General features: G+C 38.8%; 1 protein-coding gene across 2 annotated transcripts; it reads right to left on the bottom strand.

The window, feature by feature from the left end:
- Positions 1–557: 557 nt before the first annotated feature.
- taf1a (TATA box binding protein (TBP)-associated factor, RNA polymerase I, A) lies at positions 558–14,923 on the bottom strand. Of its 2 annotated transcripts, XM_053647683.1 has the most exons (11): positions 14,648–14,923; positions 14,130–14,219; positions 12,995–13,164; positions 12,309–12,422; positions 11,648–11,846; positions 8,602–8,717; positions 8,341–8,499; positions 6,290–6,356; positions 5,946–6,072; positions 3,991–4,136; positions 558–1,571 (listed from the first exon to the last, which is right to left on the bottom strand). In XM_053647683.1, exons 1-11 carry the CDS (start codon positions 14,742–14,744, stop codon positions 1,429–1,431), a joined length of 1,428 nt encoding a protein of 475 aa, XP_053503658.1. In that variant the 5' UTR covers positions 14,745–14,923; the 3' UTR covers positions 558–1,428. The 2 variants fall into 2 exon arrangements, with proteins under 2 accessions (XP_053503658.1, XP_053503665.1); XM_053647690.1 differs by having other exon boundaries at positions 14,130–14,920.
- Positions 14,924–16,201: the final 1,278 nt, after the last annotated feature.

The following is a 16,201-nucleotide window of genomic DNA, read 5'->3' as shown; positions in this document are numbered from 1 at the left end:
AAAAAAAGATTTCAAACAAACATCTTTCACGTTGTCATTATGGGGTATTGTTTGTAGAATTTAGGCTGTAACATAACAAAATGTGGAAAAAGTGAAGCACTGTGAATACTTTCCGGATGCACTGTGTATGTGTGTGTGTGTATGTATGTATGTATGTATGTATGTATGTATGTATACACATATACATATATACATACATACATACATACATACATACACACACACACACGTACACACATACACACATACATTTATATACACGCACTGTGATTGCGCCCTGCGATGGATGAAGCCCTGCTTTAACATACTGCATACACAGTGCTTATTTTTTCAGTAGTATGCAACAGAGCATCAACAGATTATTGTTTTTTGTTGTTGTTTTTTTACTAAATGACTAATTGACAATACTAGGAGTCCACATTCTTTAATTTTGCCTTCTGAAGAAGTACTTCAGTAGAACAAAGACTACATTAACAACAACTACAACATATGTCATAAAATAAAAAAACACTTTAAACATACTGTTTTCGAATGTTTATCGTGTATTAAGCGTTTTCTTTTGTTAGAGAAGAAAGCTGTTTTATTGTCCATTTTAATTGATTTATTTTAAATGTTATATATATTACAATTTTATTATTACTTATTAAACTTTCATTTTGCCTATTGGCTCAAAGCTTCATAAACACTTGTCAGAACCTACAGTGGGCAAGTCATGGGCAAAAGTCACCAAGCAAAAAACTAAGATGGTACAAATGGAAATTGAAAGAAACCAGGTCTGTTTTAAAATCATAACGGTAGAATTTGTGCAACTTTATAAGAGAAAACATGCCAGTGAAGTGGCATGAAGAAGTGGCATGACCTGTTTAAGAGGGTATGTACAGGCAAACGTTCACAGGAAAACAGCCATACAATGTAATCTATAGGTTGGCTGTCAACTGACACAGTGTAATTTTAATGTTACAGATAGATAAATGTCAAGCAAGATATAAGAGGCACATCACATCCATGTCCCCCAGACCTACCCGAGAGGGCCTGACCAAAGTGGGCTCCCCAGAAACAGCCGCTTCCTCGACCTCCATGCATCACGGAGCCAGCCCATGTTAATCCCTGTGGGCCCAGCACTTTTGTCACACCACATTCCTTGTGTCTGTGGTCCCTGTACCCTCAGCCACCACCACTTCCCAGCCAAGCAGCATGCCACACCATTTTGCGATGCTCACATCAACCCAGCAGTGTTCCTCAAGCTTCCACGTCAACCACGTGCATACAGTATATTAGAAGAATGGAGGCAAAGACTTGCAAAAACTGTGGTTACTACAGGACAGTGGTTGGCAATGTTTCTGTAGAAAATCCGTTGTCATATCAAAATTTCTCGAACCTTTTTTCTGAGATTATATACACAGATGCATAGAAAGCAATCGTTTCTCTTTATTTCTTCTTTCTTTTCCTTGCTTTTTCGCTAATTTTTCCTTTGTTTCCCTTCACTTTCAAAACATCATGTTCTTCACTTTTTTCTTGTTGAGCCATCATTTTCTTCTGATCTTTATAGTACTTCATACTGTAGCGTGTGTCTGAAATGAGAAACAGTATGTTACGATAAGATGTATACAGTGCAATCCAGAACTATTGGAACTCCATGAAATTAAGGGAATTTTAATATATATAAAACAAAATAAAAAACAGTAACATGCAATAAGTAATACATTGAACATACAAGGACACTTTCAGTTTATTAAAAACAGTTTTGTTTGGGTGGGGAGTTTCCATGATATCCCCTCAATTTAGTACTGGTCAACAGTTCCTACCCACTCCCACCAATTCCCAACCACCAGTTAGGTCTCCCCATCATAGAACAGCTACCAACTAGGGAGAGCCATCTCATTCCTCTGAGACATGTAAATCCATCCAAGGATATCTTCTTAGTGAAAAAAGGATTAACATTCATTGTTTAACATATGTTCACTGATGGAAACGCAAATGAATCGATAACATTTCAAGTGTCGGCAATAATCTTTTTTTCATTTTACTTTAGCGCACATTTCAATACTTCAAATGTTGCGTTTCAAAAGAGTTTTTGTCGAGAAAAATGTCATTCATGCAAAAATAAAGTATCATGACAGAATTGATCTGTCCGTCAGGGGAAGAATAAGGGATGTGCGTGTCCACTGCATCCAGCGAACTGCAAACCTGTGGCACAAGATCCACCAAGGAATCACGGTAAGCAATTTCATTGGCTTCCGCTACATTTGGCAGCTTGATATAAAGCCGCATTAAGTTTTTTTAAATAGCTGTGCACACAACATATACATGTCGATGGACATGTCGTTTTACTAACCCTGAAAATTTCCCCCACTACTCTGTACTTGGCAATCCGCGTTCAGGTTAGAACCGGTGGTCGGTGGTAACCGCTATGGGTGCAACATCAGGACCAATTAGTTGGCACAGCATGTCAAACATGGGCCGTGATTTTCTAAAACGTTGCAGCCAGAGACTTTTCCACCATTACCTCCTTGATCAAGGGCTTCGTCAATTAAGGAAAGGTACTTGGAGCCCGATCAGACGAGCAACTGCTCCATTCTGACATCGTCTTCTGATATTTCTTACAACTGCAATCGTGTGTGAAATTAAAGTGACAGTAAGCTGGCCAATTTCATTTAATTGTCTCAATACTCTCCATTTTAAACTTTGCTAACTTTTTTTTAACGCATTTTGACTTTGTCGATAATAGAAAAGTGGATGGAAACGGCTACTTTCACAGGAAAGCACTTCCCACGCAAGCATGAGCTCACGGAGACAGTACACCATCCCTCCCATGGATAATTTTGCTCTCTTGGACAGTCATGGATGTTTGATGCCAGGATCTGAACTTAGGATCTCTGGTAGATACGGTGAATGCTTTTCTCTTGCACCACTCAAGAGCCCAATAATAGCCTTTTTAAGTAACGCAACACCTGTCCGGACAAGAATAACAGCACTGCGTCTATTCCATTAATGTCTAACTTGCTTAGAAACAGTTGTAGAGAGATATCAGTCCACTCCTCCATACAGAACATTTTAAGCCTTTATATTTTGTGTATTTCAAATACAGTGAAACTCCACACAGACAGGAACCCGAGCTCAGGAGCTCAGAGAAGTTGGTGAGGGTGTTTATGGTGAAGGTGTTTATGTACTTGAATGCTCCCAGGCTACCCTTGGTGAACAGATCAGACAAAGAGCTATCCTAATATGAGGGGTGATGGTCAGGTGCGATGGCAGTTGGGTGGCAGGGATGCGATGGACAGTCTTAAACTAGACCCTTTGAATGGAAACGGGCAATATGACATTCTGCCTTCCCAAAGCAAAAGTTAGCATACGAGATGGAAAGCTCTGGATCAGGGATGGTCTGTTTCCTTCTCTGTGTTTCCCACAAAAGACAGGCCTCAGGTGATTGTGGAGATACTCACAAGTCCCTTGCAGGGCCAAGTTTTTCCCCAGTGGACAAGAGTTGCCTCTATAAGATTTCAAGTCTCAGGGTTAGACCGAAGTGGCTCAAGAGGGTACCTCCTACTGACTTCATAGTGCTCCTGGGGGATTTTAGTACTCATTTTGGGAATGGTTGGAGCGGTGATATTTGGAGTAATAACTTGCTGGTCAGGTCCTTGTATAGCTGTAACAGGTCTGACCCGCTAGACGGAGACCCAGAGGCAGACCTGGAGTGATTACATCTCATAATTGGCTCGGAAATGACTTGGGATTTCCAAGGAGTTGGAATCTGTGGCTGGGGACAGAGAAGTCTGGATTGACCTTCTCGGCCTGTTGCCACTGTGACCACCACCAGGAAAAGTGGAAGAAAAAGGAATGAACCTATAGATAATATGAGCCAGATACTCTTAATACAGCATCACTGAAGTCAACATTTATAGCTGATGTATTGTTCCTCTAATGAGAATAATTAAAAAAAAACAAATAAATAATAATAAATAAAAAAAAAACAACAGTGATCACACTTACTATACAGGCCCACGCGGAGCAGTACTTTCACTTTGACACTCATAAGTGCTTCAGAGTCCTTCCTGCTATGGAAGGTTTTGAAATGCATTTTCAACCAGAGGTCTTTTCTGCGTTGCCACTCTTCTTTGATAAGTTTCTTAAGGTTTCTAAGGAAACAGAAGAAATATACATCAGTCAGAACGTGCCAAGCTGCTACTGAAACAAAGTGTTATGGAAAATACCGCAAGCAACAGGACACATATGCAGGACATATACAACTTCATAACAAATGAAATAGACAAAAAAGGGTTAGGATTACAAAGCCCTGTTGTATCAGCAATCACTTGGAAAAAAGCAACATGTATGATTTGATCCTAGTGCACACTAAATTTTTTTTAGCCTCAACTTAAACAACCCACACTTTCCCCCTCTGCGCTGCTACCTGGCTTGCTCTGATGCGCATTTATTTAATGGAACCCTACAATAGAGTGCAGCAAAAATGACAAATTACCTATTTTTGTAGGCCAACCCGGAAGTTAATTTTGCAAAAAATTGGGAATGTTGCAGAAAACAATCTCTGTGACCAACAAAAGTTTATGATTCTTGCACGTTTTGTTTTGACTTATGAGTTTTGAGGCCTAAACACAATCGCCACACGTAAAAAGCTAAAGTTAGGCTAGAAAGGAACTACACCATGGTCACATGACTTAAACGTCACCACCACTAAGCTTTATAATACTACAATTTGAAGAAAAAAAAACACCACGACTACAATTGGAAAATACTATAAATTGATAAATCTACATGTTGGAAAGTTTGAGTTGGAATAGTTTGCAAGAGTGCAAGTATACACACAACGAGGCTGTAGTAGATGAGTTTTCCTGTTTGGCGTGATGACGTTTAATGTCCTGGACAACCTCCATAGTCCCATTTAGCCACTTGTTATCAACCGTCTTTTCCAAGACACGTAAAAAGCTTCACAAAATCACGAGTGGGGTATTACTGGAGTATCTTATGTCATAGAATAAAACGTGAAAATAAATTGAGCTTGTGTTAACCACAGACCTTATTTCAGGCATTTAACCAAAAACTCATTCAAAAAACCCACTGACTTCAGGACGATGGAACCTGAAGTGCTAAAGTGCTAACTCATTTTCAGGCTTTAGGACTCATTTTTACAGCGCTCTATTAATGCAAATAAATGTCATCAAACAAACTTAGCAGTCTGGAGCAGTAGAATATTTAGTGAAATTATCATTTTTATTACGATATGGAATCTAAATAGTAAATGGGGGGGGGGAAATATGTTTACCTGCAACTTGTAATGTTATTTTCATTATAAAATGATAAGGATCCTTAATATGATGATCTGTGTAGTAATTCCAATAATATCAAACAGGAAGCTAAATGTTTTATAAAATATTAAAACAGCAACATGCCATCATCACTCATGTTTTTATTAACTGTAAATACAGTGAGTATATGGTTCAGGTAGGTACTACTGCAGAACAATTTGGACCTAGGAAAAACCCTCATAAATTCAGTTTTTAAAAGAAAATGATGGCTTAAGAGAATATTTTTTGTTAGAAAAAAGTAAGTAGATTTCCAGTTGTGTGAGTGGAAAAAATCTATAAATTAAGACCAATAGACCAATCATTCAATTACTAAGAACGCGGTTGTATACAAGCGTATAAAATTCTAGCATGCCAGATTGACGTAATTGTGTCCTTTTATTTCTCCAAACACAACTTGCTATTCACAGTCCCAAACATTCCTCTTCTTTTGGTTTTCTCTCCACCAACTCAAATATGAATGAGACACCCCACACTTAAATATGTAGGAAGTCATTCGCATTGACCATTTATGGATATTTGTGGAGGTAACTGGGCTGGAGAAGAGGGTTTTTCACCTGCGCATATTTTCTGTTTAAATATTAAGTGAATATTCATCAAATTTTGCAGAGCATTTTCTCTTACTTTCTTCTTTTGACGCAACTGAGAACATGAAGCAGACAGGTCCATGCCTTCACGTCAGTCTTCCAGCAGGCATGTTCCAGAAGATTCATAGCAACACTAAGAGCGTGCTGCAGATTTTTCTGTTGTCCTGGTAAAGGAGCAGAATAAAGACGTTTTATCATCAGTTACGCAATTAAAAACATGTGCTTAATTGCTGCAGAAACAGCAATTAAAAAAATAATTACATACACACACACACACATATATATTATATATATATATATATATATATATATATATATATATATATATATATATATATATATATATAATATTAAAAGATAAGACAATTGATTTAAATTTACCTGACTTAATCAACAGAGTGCAATATTCCAGCATCAGCTCATGGCTGGGAACCAATGAGTGCAGTACCTGAAACAATTTAAGATAAATATGGATCCGTATGAAATTTTTCGAAACCCTCCTTGGAAAAACATTCAGCAGTTTTATTTACAAGCGTCCCATCAATCAGATTTCACTTTCACATCAAGTCACAAGGACTGTTTTATCCAATCCAAACATTTTCAGCCGCTATGTGAGAAACTTTCTGGTTGCCAAGGCAACCTATTTTCTTTAATACATGGTCAAAGCAGACCAAGTTTGTTTGGAATTGCTTTAAAAATAATGTTCAGTTTCACACCTTCTAACCACAGGGGGCGATGTTTAACACCTGGAGATGATCGTGTTCATAATATACAGAGACCTCCAACATGAAATGGCTGACGTAGTGTTAACTATAAACTATAAAAATCCAACCTAGCGTCACTTCGTCACTAGTGTCAGTTTTACTTGCCAATGCCTGAGCCAGGACCAGTTGGTGCTATCCTGTGTAGCTTGTGACTTCAGTTGGAGCTACAGTTTTCCTATTCTCTTATGCTGCAACAGACTGGCTGGAGTGTGTGCTGCCATTGCTCCATTGCTCTACCATCAACTGGACATCAATTAAGCTGCCCATTCCACCACACCAGAATGGATTAATTCTTCCCTCCCTCATACAAGTGAAGCAAACAGGCTTATAAACTGGAAGAGGCTCCCTCCATCACATAACACTGTGTGCCATCCTTCACCAAGTCAGAAACCCATGTAGATAAGACACACAGGTGAGAATAATGTAATATATATTGTCGCAACGGACCAACAGCCGGCGCGCATGGTAGGAAAGTCGCTCCTTCCCCGACTGCCGCACAGGCACGAAGCAGACAGCCTAGCGTCAAGCCCGACGACAGCCGGAAGGCCCGTCATGATGGGGTGGAGCCGCCGACACAACCCCGACCGGCGACTGGGGAGTCGGTCGGGAGAATTCCACCACTCAGCAGACGGGGGAGGGGTATAAGAGGACGCTCTTCCGCCCGTGCGATTTTGAGTAGTAGCTCGCGTGACATGTGCACGTCGCTTCTTCATGAATGGTTCCGACCTCCATACGGCGGCAATCTTTTCTAATCACTGTCTCTCTTTCCAGAAGGCTCGGGTGCAGATGAGGACGCAGTTTGGTGAGCTTGCACGCGACGTTTAACGACGGCACGAGAAAGCCCTCACGCTTCAGGGAAATCCCGACACGCACTGGAGAGCGCTGCAACGCCAGCCCCACACAAATCCTCACACACTCACACCCCCGCACACCTCCTCACTTCTGACAGCAGCCGCATAAGAGAAAATAAAATTAATCACTTGATTACAATATATAAGTGTTTATGCTACAATAAATGTTTATGGTCACTTTACTTTAACTAAGTAACCAAGTAGAGTGGTTGGAAGTATGTTTTGGGGTTTTTCCTTCACAGCTCACACAGTGTTTCTATACAGTTGATGAACTGCTGTTGTTTTCCTTGGCCAACAGGTTTGAGGTCTGGTTGTTAGTAGACCAGTGGTTTCTTTCTTTTTTAGGACATTCCAAATTGTTGTATTGGCTATGCCCAATGCTTGTACAACGCCTCTGATCGATTTTCCCTCTTTTCTCAGCATCAGAATGGCTTCCTTTTCTCCCATAGACAGCTGTCTGGCCTTCATGTTGGTTTATTCTTGTTAACAACAAATGTATTCTCCACAGATGAAACCCAGGGCTCAAACCAAGAGCAGACATTCAGAGTTATTAATTGTTTAAAACAATCAATCCAACAGGGCACCCTGGCAACAAGAAAGACCTGTTCCAATATTTCTGATCGCTTGAAAAATGGGTGGGTTCAAACTAAAGGTGTCATGTTCTAAGTTGTTTAATACATTGTTGACACTTAGCATACAGATCCAAGAGGTCTATAGCCTAATAAAAAAACAACAACAAATAAACAATAATAAAATTAATTAATTAAATAAATAAAAACAGCATGGTTTCGTAAAAGTGATTTTCAGTACACTCTACCTTTAGAGTTTTAATAAGTTGTGCTGGTGAAGCTTTATGTCTCAGCTGATGCTTATACAAGTAAATGTGAGCATTGGGGTTTGATGGAAATTCATCGTTATAGGCATAGTTTTGCAGTAACTTCAGAGCTTCTTCTTCATCGTTGTAGAACTCGAGCATCTGTTAAAAAACAAAAAGCACATCAGTACGCACGTCATCAAAATTAGACGAACATTAACATAGACTTTGAGTGAAATCAAAGCCAGCAATGTGTCGACTCACATCAACGCAACCATATACAAAAGGGTCCCACACTCCTGGCTGTTTGATGATTTCCTGCAGAGTCACAGAGGCTTGTCTGAAGTGGCTGTGCATCTCATGGTTATTTCCGCAATCCTCTGATAAAATAGATAAAAGCACAGTGTTTATTAGGACTAGGGGGAGAACAATGGTAAAGCCACACAAAGAGCAGAGAAGAAATCGGCAACTTATAAAAGAACAAAGTGTGCAAAGGACAGGACATCTCTCAGTTCTCAGAATTTAAATCCCAAACAAACAGCCAACCTATGATAATTCAGACATACTGGGGGAAAAAACAAACAAAAAAAAAACCTATATTTGAAAATACTAAATATGCAAACAGTCACGAAATGTATGCTCAACACTGCATTCACCGCCATAGTGCCTCAATTCCTGTTTTAGAGTCATTCAGTCTGATAGCCAGCTAAATAGCTTTTATCTATTCCACATCATTATATTTTTGTCTTAGGTCAAAGCCTAATGTGGCAACACTTACTGCAGCACCACCATGTTCTGAAATGACTAAATATGTGCTATGGTGGCACGTCATGAACTGCAAATGTCCTTATGCTAGGCTGGCCATCCACAAGGGTTACTATTAACCACAGAATTTTGGATTTGCTGTAGGCATTAATAACAACTTCATTTTAGCTTTAGGAATTCATGGGACTTAGGGTTTTGAGAAGTCATACCAAATTCCTACTCTACATAGACAACTAGCGGAGCATTTAAAAAAATAATAATAAATAAATAAATAAATAAATAAATAAATAAAATAAACCGGGCTTTCTATCCATCAGAGTTTACAATTTTCGTCAACCATTGCAATCAGACTCCACTGGTCTTTAAGTGATGAATTGAAATTCTTTTCTTTAATTTCATTGATTATGAAAAGCCTAAATTTGGTCCAACACAATTCTTCATCCATTCATTTATTCCTTCATTAATCTTTAGTAAAATCACTTTATCCTGGTCAGAGTCATGGTGGAAATACACTCTGGATGTGTCCGAGTTCACAATATACGTAAACATTCACACTCATTCCCAACTAGGGGCAATTTAGCATAGCCAATCCTACAATCGGCATGTTTTACGAGGGGAGAGGAAACCCGGACAAAACCGATACAGACACTGGAAGAAAATGAGAAACTTCACACAGACAGTAACCTGAGTTCTATATCAAACCAGAAACCATGGAGCGATGATGCAGCAAGGCTAACCACAATGCCACCTAAGGCTATCTAGACCATCTAAGGCAGGGGTGTCAGACATACAGCCCGCGGTCCAAAACCAGCCCTCTAGGGGGTTCAATGTGGCCCGCAGGATGAATTTTGAAAGTGGAGAGAAAAAAAAAAATAAATAAAAAAAAAATCCATAAAAAGACACGAACTAGAAATTTTTTATAAAATTCTATTCCTAAATTATCCGCTAGGGGCGCACTGTTTTAGTCAGAGTAGAAGATGCGGCACAACACTGGGACGAACAGCAGATCGTAGCAATGCGCCTTCTGCTGTTTGTTATTACACTGTGACTAGTTGTAACGCACACATGTAAATGATAATCAGAAGCAAATTGCGCATGTTTGTCTTAAGAAATCTGAGGTTGTTCATGACATGTTTTGTAAAAAGATATTTCATTAAATATGTATATTTTCCTAATGTGCTTGTACTTCTTTGCACGAAAACAAAGGGAACAATCATGCTATGATTTTACCAGCCCGGCCCACTTGACATATATTTAGACTGTATGTGGCCCCTGAACTAAAATGAGTTTGACACCCGTGATCTAAGGCAATGTTTTCACGTTGTAGTGTGGGCTGAGAAAACAAAAATATCCCAAAACAATGATGTATTTTTAGTCACGTGACTCATTCAACTCAAAACAAACAAGATGGTGGACGACGTCATGCTGCGGTTGTTGCGCCTGATATCCAGTTTGACAGCATTGTTAAATGTTAATGTCATCTTGTACAACCTTCAGACTGGGGACAGAATCGCTGCATCGATTCAAAGAGACAGACTGTAAATAAGCATCTGACGGAAATGACACTGTCCAAAGTATCGTTCGTTTTTACGCATGTGCAGTGTGTTTTCAGACGTTTCAGTGTGGACGAGCAATTTTTGGAAAATGTTTAAAAATGCCGGTGTAGACGGAGAGCGAAGTGCAGCTCTATCCAGATCCAGCCTAAGTGGGTGGAGGTAAAGAGCCCAAATCGCAAGATTTACGCATATTTTTAAAAATTCACTTGAATAGTGATTATATACATATCAGGGCAATTAAGTGAGAGGATTGCAATTTAGCAGCTGTTTTTTTTTTTATTTAAAGAAACTGGTAAGCTGTTATTGAAAGTACAAATTCCGAGTTTCACACATGACCCATGCGGACGTGCAACTGCTATTGTTTATTATTATTATTTAAAAAAACCTTGAGCTCCTGAGTGGCACAACCTTAAACAGTTTGTCCTGGTGAAATGGGGGGGGGGGGGGGTTATGGCAGCAGCTGGCTTTACAAATCTTGGATTTTATTTCATTTTATTTAAAATGTAGGATTGGTGAGAGAACAGTTTTAGCTTTAGGAGGTCGGAGTAACTTTAAAAATAAATAAATAAATATAAGTTCATGCTCACAAATGCAACTTTATTGTTCTCACTGGACTCTAATTGTTATTTGGACCCAAAGGTTGCATATGTAAATAGAAAATATAATTCAAATACAGGAATCCGTTGCCATTTTACACATTACAGATGAATCACCTGCTTTATTAAGTGTAAGAGTTGCTTTTCGTGGTATTTACAAGAGCTACATTGCAAGACAGCATACGGGCTGCAACACATTAGCACGCCTTAATGCATTTCAAAACTGTATGAAAATCCCTGGTGCTAATTTTGACGGACACGTCCAACACCGGTTTACCGAGCAAGCAAGACCACTAGGAGGTTGGACTGTCCTCTGCAAATGTCTATAAATGTACTAATTTGTAGTAACAGATGAGAGAGATCCAGCACAGACATGAAGTGGAGTCTTCCTACCTGTATCAGAGAAGGCCTGCCTCTTTGAAGACCAGAGCAAATAATCCAGAAAGCCGCAGTACGCATGGATGAGCTTTAACTCCAGACCCTGACTTGCAGAATGCTTGCCATACCTCCAGCTCATTGCGACCGATAGCTGCTGTTTGGCATTGTGAATCTGGCCGTTCAACAGAAGGTGGAAAGCATGTTCCAAACAGATCTTCGCAAAATAAGGAGAGCAGGAGTTTAATTTCACACGGATAAAATGAATAAAAGGTTGGAATGACAGATTAAAATTAATAAAGAATTTGTAATCATTGCTTGAAACGCACTTAATAAATATCTACCATTTTAAAACAAATTACTTTCACCAATGACATTTTTTTTCCTTTGGTTATCCAAGATCCTTTTGTTTCAGTAAACTCCATGTGTTTGGTCGGAGGAAATACTGTAAATCCACCATCACATTATTTTAACCGTTTAACAATTTTTTTGGACATTTGACACTCAGGTATATTTTAAAGCGAGTTATTACTTCAGCTTAAGTCACCCTTGCGATTCAGGACTTTATCAGTACTAGTGAATTAGATTATTTCTTTAAGCTTTTATTTACTCAATGTTACTTTGTTAAACAAAAGAAAAGAGAGAGACAAAAAATATACTACAGATATAAAAATCAAACCTTAGCAAAATTTTTCACTCCAGTGTTTTTCATCCGCTCATAAAGAACATTAAAATGTTCCAGTTCTTTCTTTGGATGATGCTGGAGGACTTCAGTGCCAAGTCTCCAAATAATCTGGGGGGAGAACAAAACAATGAGACCATAAAGAAATACTTCACATTCAACATATCTAGAGAAATGTAAGCATATCATGACCACAAGTTCATCCAGATGACCTACTGGATAGTGTTAGAGTTTTGTGAGGAATAAGAAGGTGAATAAGGTCATGAATGGAGATAAAATCAGTCCCTCCAGGAATTTGCGCAAAACCAAGCGAACCCGGCAAGATTTAGAGGAGATTGCAATTTTTCAAAAATCACCGCAGATTTGGGCCGAGACGCATCATGTGACGTCATCACAACGCGCATTCAGCTGAAGCAGTCATCGATTCACGTGCGTCGAACATGAGTACAGTTAAAAGGTCTCATTTACCAACAAACATCACTGCGATTCACCAATTCGATTAGTTTGGGGGGGGGAGCACAAAACAACCCCATTGCAAATTTTATTATGATTTTTTTTTTAAATGCCACAGCAAAATCAAGCGTTTTTTGGCAGCAACAATCCCAAAAAACCTGCGAAATCCTGTTTGGACTGACTTTACCACTACAGGTGAATAAAGTCGGGGTGATTTTCATCTCACTTACCTCACAGGCTACTGACTGCTTGCTAACTGTGGTGTCTTCCAGTGTTTGAGTGTAAACATCTAAATACTGCACAGCTTCTTGCCAGCGATGATGCAGAAGGGCATCTCTAATGGCTTGAAGACATAACCTTGTAGTTTTATGGAATCCACTTTCTTTACACATTTTTGTCCCTTAAATGAAATAATATAATAATACAATTAAGCAATTGACAACAAGGCAACAAAAAAACCCCCACAAGTTATGAAGAACATAACTGGAGTAAATATTCGATGCTCACAAAGAAAAGACCTCATGTTATGTTCATTTTAGTTTTTAATAGAAACGATTTTCTTTTAAAATTGATTCACACTATGCAACAATATGAGACCCAAGAATGTCTGCTACCCACTTTAAACTTTGTCTTTATGGACGTATTAATAATTGATCTTTAAAAAAAAAAAAAAAAAAAAAAAAAAAAAAAAAGATTCTGTAATGAAACATTCATATAGTTCATAGATGCCTTGAGCTGAACTGGGACTCTGAAATAAACATCCCATAAATAATGTGAACTTTGACCCAATATGTTCTGCTGGTGGAAATAAAACACTATCGCTCTAATGAACATATAACCAGAATATTAATGCATGAATATCAATTAAGAGCCTAATATTTGAGAATTTGTTCATTAATAAAATGTGCTGAAAGTGATTTATTTATTTATTTATTTATTTACAGTTTAAGGAGTCAATATCTGCAAAACCCAGGGCGTTGGGGATTTCTGCATACAATTTTCTCTCTTTCTGTTGAGTTTTTAAAAATGAAAGGAAGTAAACAAACAAAACTATAACAGCAAACTATACTACATGGGTTCAACATTTCAATGATATTCGCCGATGTTCACGAAACCCCGCCCACAGGATCTACAGTGGACCATAGAGTGTCTGCAAAATGACCGACAATAGCAGTATCCAAACATAAACATGCATTCCGGACCGGAAACTGTCTCCCATGCGTGCTTTCTCAGCGACTTAATACACTTTTGCTACGGCCACGACTTAATCCGTTGCTTATTTAAAACATGTTCTACATATCTTCCAGTTTGTTTGAACAATGTAGGAATTTAAAAAATCGACTATTGCACCTTTAAGGAGCCTACCTTTAATGGGATAGACGAGCAGCAAACCGGCCTGTTTCACTGACGTATGACTTCTCTCATCCTCCGAAGTCTCATCGTTCAGATCTGCGTCTGGAATATACAGCTCCGACTGAAGATTATCCATAGCTTACTGTTTCTTTAAAATATGCTAGCGGTTTCTCTACTGAAAGCGTTTCTGCTTCTCAGGGACCACGTGCTGTGCAGGAACCAACATAAACTCAACAACTCTAATTGGATGCTTCTCGTGCGTTGACTAAAGAAAGAAAGAACAACAAAAGCTACAAAGCCATGCGTCTTTATGCGGCGTTACACCAACAAATTAGCTCATTTTACATCTGGTTTTCTTCTTCTTTTTCTTTTGGTTTTAATAGCAGTTGGCAAACCAACTTAAGGTGCATTACCGCCACCTACTGGACTAGAGTATGAGCAGCAGCTTGGCAGGGGGAAAAAGTAATAATAAATAAATAAATAAATAAAGATATACTAGATATTCATACTAAATTACTAAAGTCTCTCACTTATCCCAGTATTTTCCAGATAATTTATTAGGGGACGGTGCACTTTTCCAGATGTTTTCCCCAGCAAGTTCTCCAGTGTCACGTTCCCAGTTTGCATCTCTAACTCAGTTCTTTCTTCTTCATATCTTTTGCAGTCTAACAGAATGTTTTACCGTCTCTTGTGTACTTCCGGGTTTGATAAGAGTTTGTCAAAATAAATGTCCCCTAGCAATACTACTACAGTTGCTGTTGCTAATAATAATAATAATAATAATAATAATAATACCGCAGTTAACAAATACCATAAGCAGAAATAAAAAGTTCAAGCTTGAGGGAAAGAATCACAGGGAACAAAAACAACAACAAAAGCAAGCCTCTGCTTCTTAACCAAGGGTTGTGCCTCAATAAAACTATTTACAGATTACTCTGTCAAGGTCACTTCTCTCATTTATATCACTTACACACTTTTTTTGTTGTTTAATCCAGTTGTTTCATATTAATGTCATTAAAGAAATGTTACATATAAAAAATAAAAGCAGCAATCCAACCCAAATCCATTTGGGTTAAGTTAAATAAATTAGTCATTCATCCATCCATCCATCTTCAACCGCTTACTCCTTTTCAGGGTCAGGGGGGAACCTGGAGCCTATCCCAGGGAGCATCAGGCACAAGGCGGGGTACACCCTGGACAGGGTGCCAGTCCATTGCAGGGCACACAATCACACACACATTCACAAACCCATTCATACACTACGGACACTTTAGACACACCAATCAGCCTACCATGCATGTCTTTGGACTGGGGGAGGAAACCAGAGTACCCGGAGGAAACCCCCGCAGCACGGGGAGAACATGCAAACTCCGCACACACAGAGCCGCGGGAATCGAACCCCAACGGTGTGAGGCGAACGTGCCAACCACTAAGCCATTAGTCATTCAATTAAGAAGAAATTCTAGCTTATTAACCCTCCTATTATGTTATGGGTCAATTTAACTCATTTCCACACTTGAGATGTCTGAAATATTGGTTAATCTCTCTTTTTCTCTTTGAAATTTTTTGACTTTCCTCATTTAGAGTCATGAACTTACATGCAAATATTTCTTCCAAGACAAGCCATAATAAAGGCTTACTGTTTTGGTGTGTATTTAAACTCTGGAAGTCACTTTGGATGTAACTTTTTTCCCCCAACATAATAGGAGGGTTAAAGGAAGATGGGCCGGTCTGTGCATAGTGTCCTGTTACTCCAAGACTACATCAGTGTGGACTCTTGGTTTCTCTCCATATTTTGGCCTTTTCAGGTGCTGTAACTCTGCTTATTACACTGCTAAATAACACTATTTCAATTCTCACAGACATGAGTCAAAAGTACTTCCACAGTGCTTCTGCTTCTGAGGAATTCTTCTTTTTAGCTGTTAAGTAATCATTTTGCACTTTCCACTCTGTGAACTTTGCCTTTTATGGAGTTTTGTGGGTGTCACTAAATGCAAATCAGTTGTGCTGTGTACGCACCTGGTAATACATAGTAAACAGTTTTACCAACCAAAAAACCCATAACGGCCAAGGTAAGGTAAGTT

This window comes from Ictalurus furcatus, chromosome 2 (assembly GCF_023375685.1).
Source record: "Ictalurus furcatus strain D&B chromosome 2, Billie_1.0, whole genome shotgun sequence".
Lineage (NCBI taxonomy): Eukaryota > Metazoa > Chordata > Actinopteri > Siluriformes > Ictaluridae > Ictalurus > Ictalurus furcatus.
The sequence above is the reverse complement of the archived record's forward strand: the minus strand, read 5'-3'. Positions and strand labels throughout refer to the sequence as shown.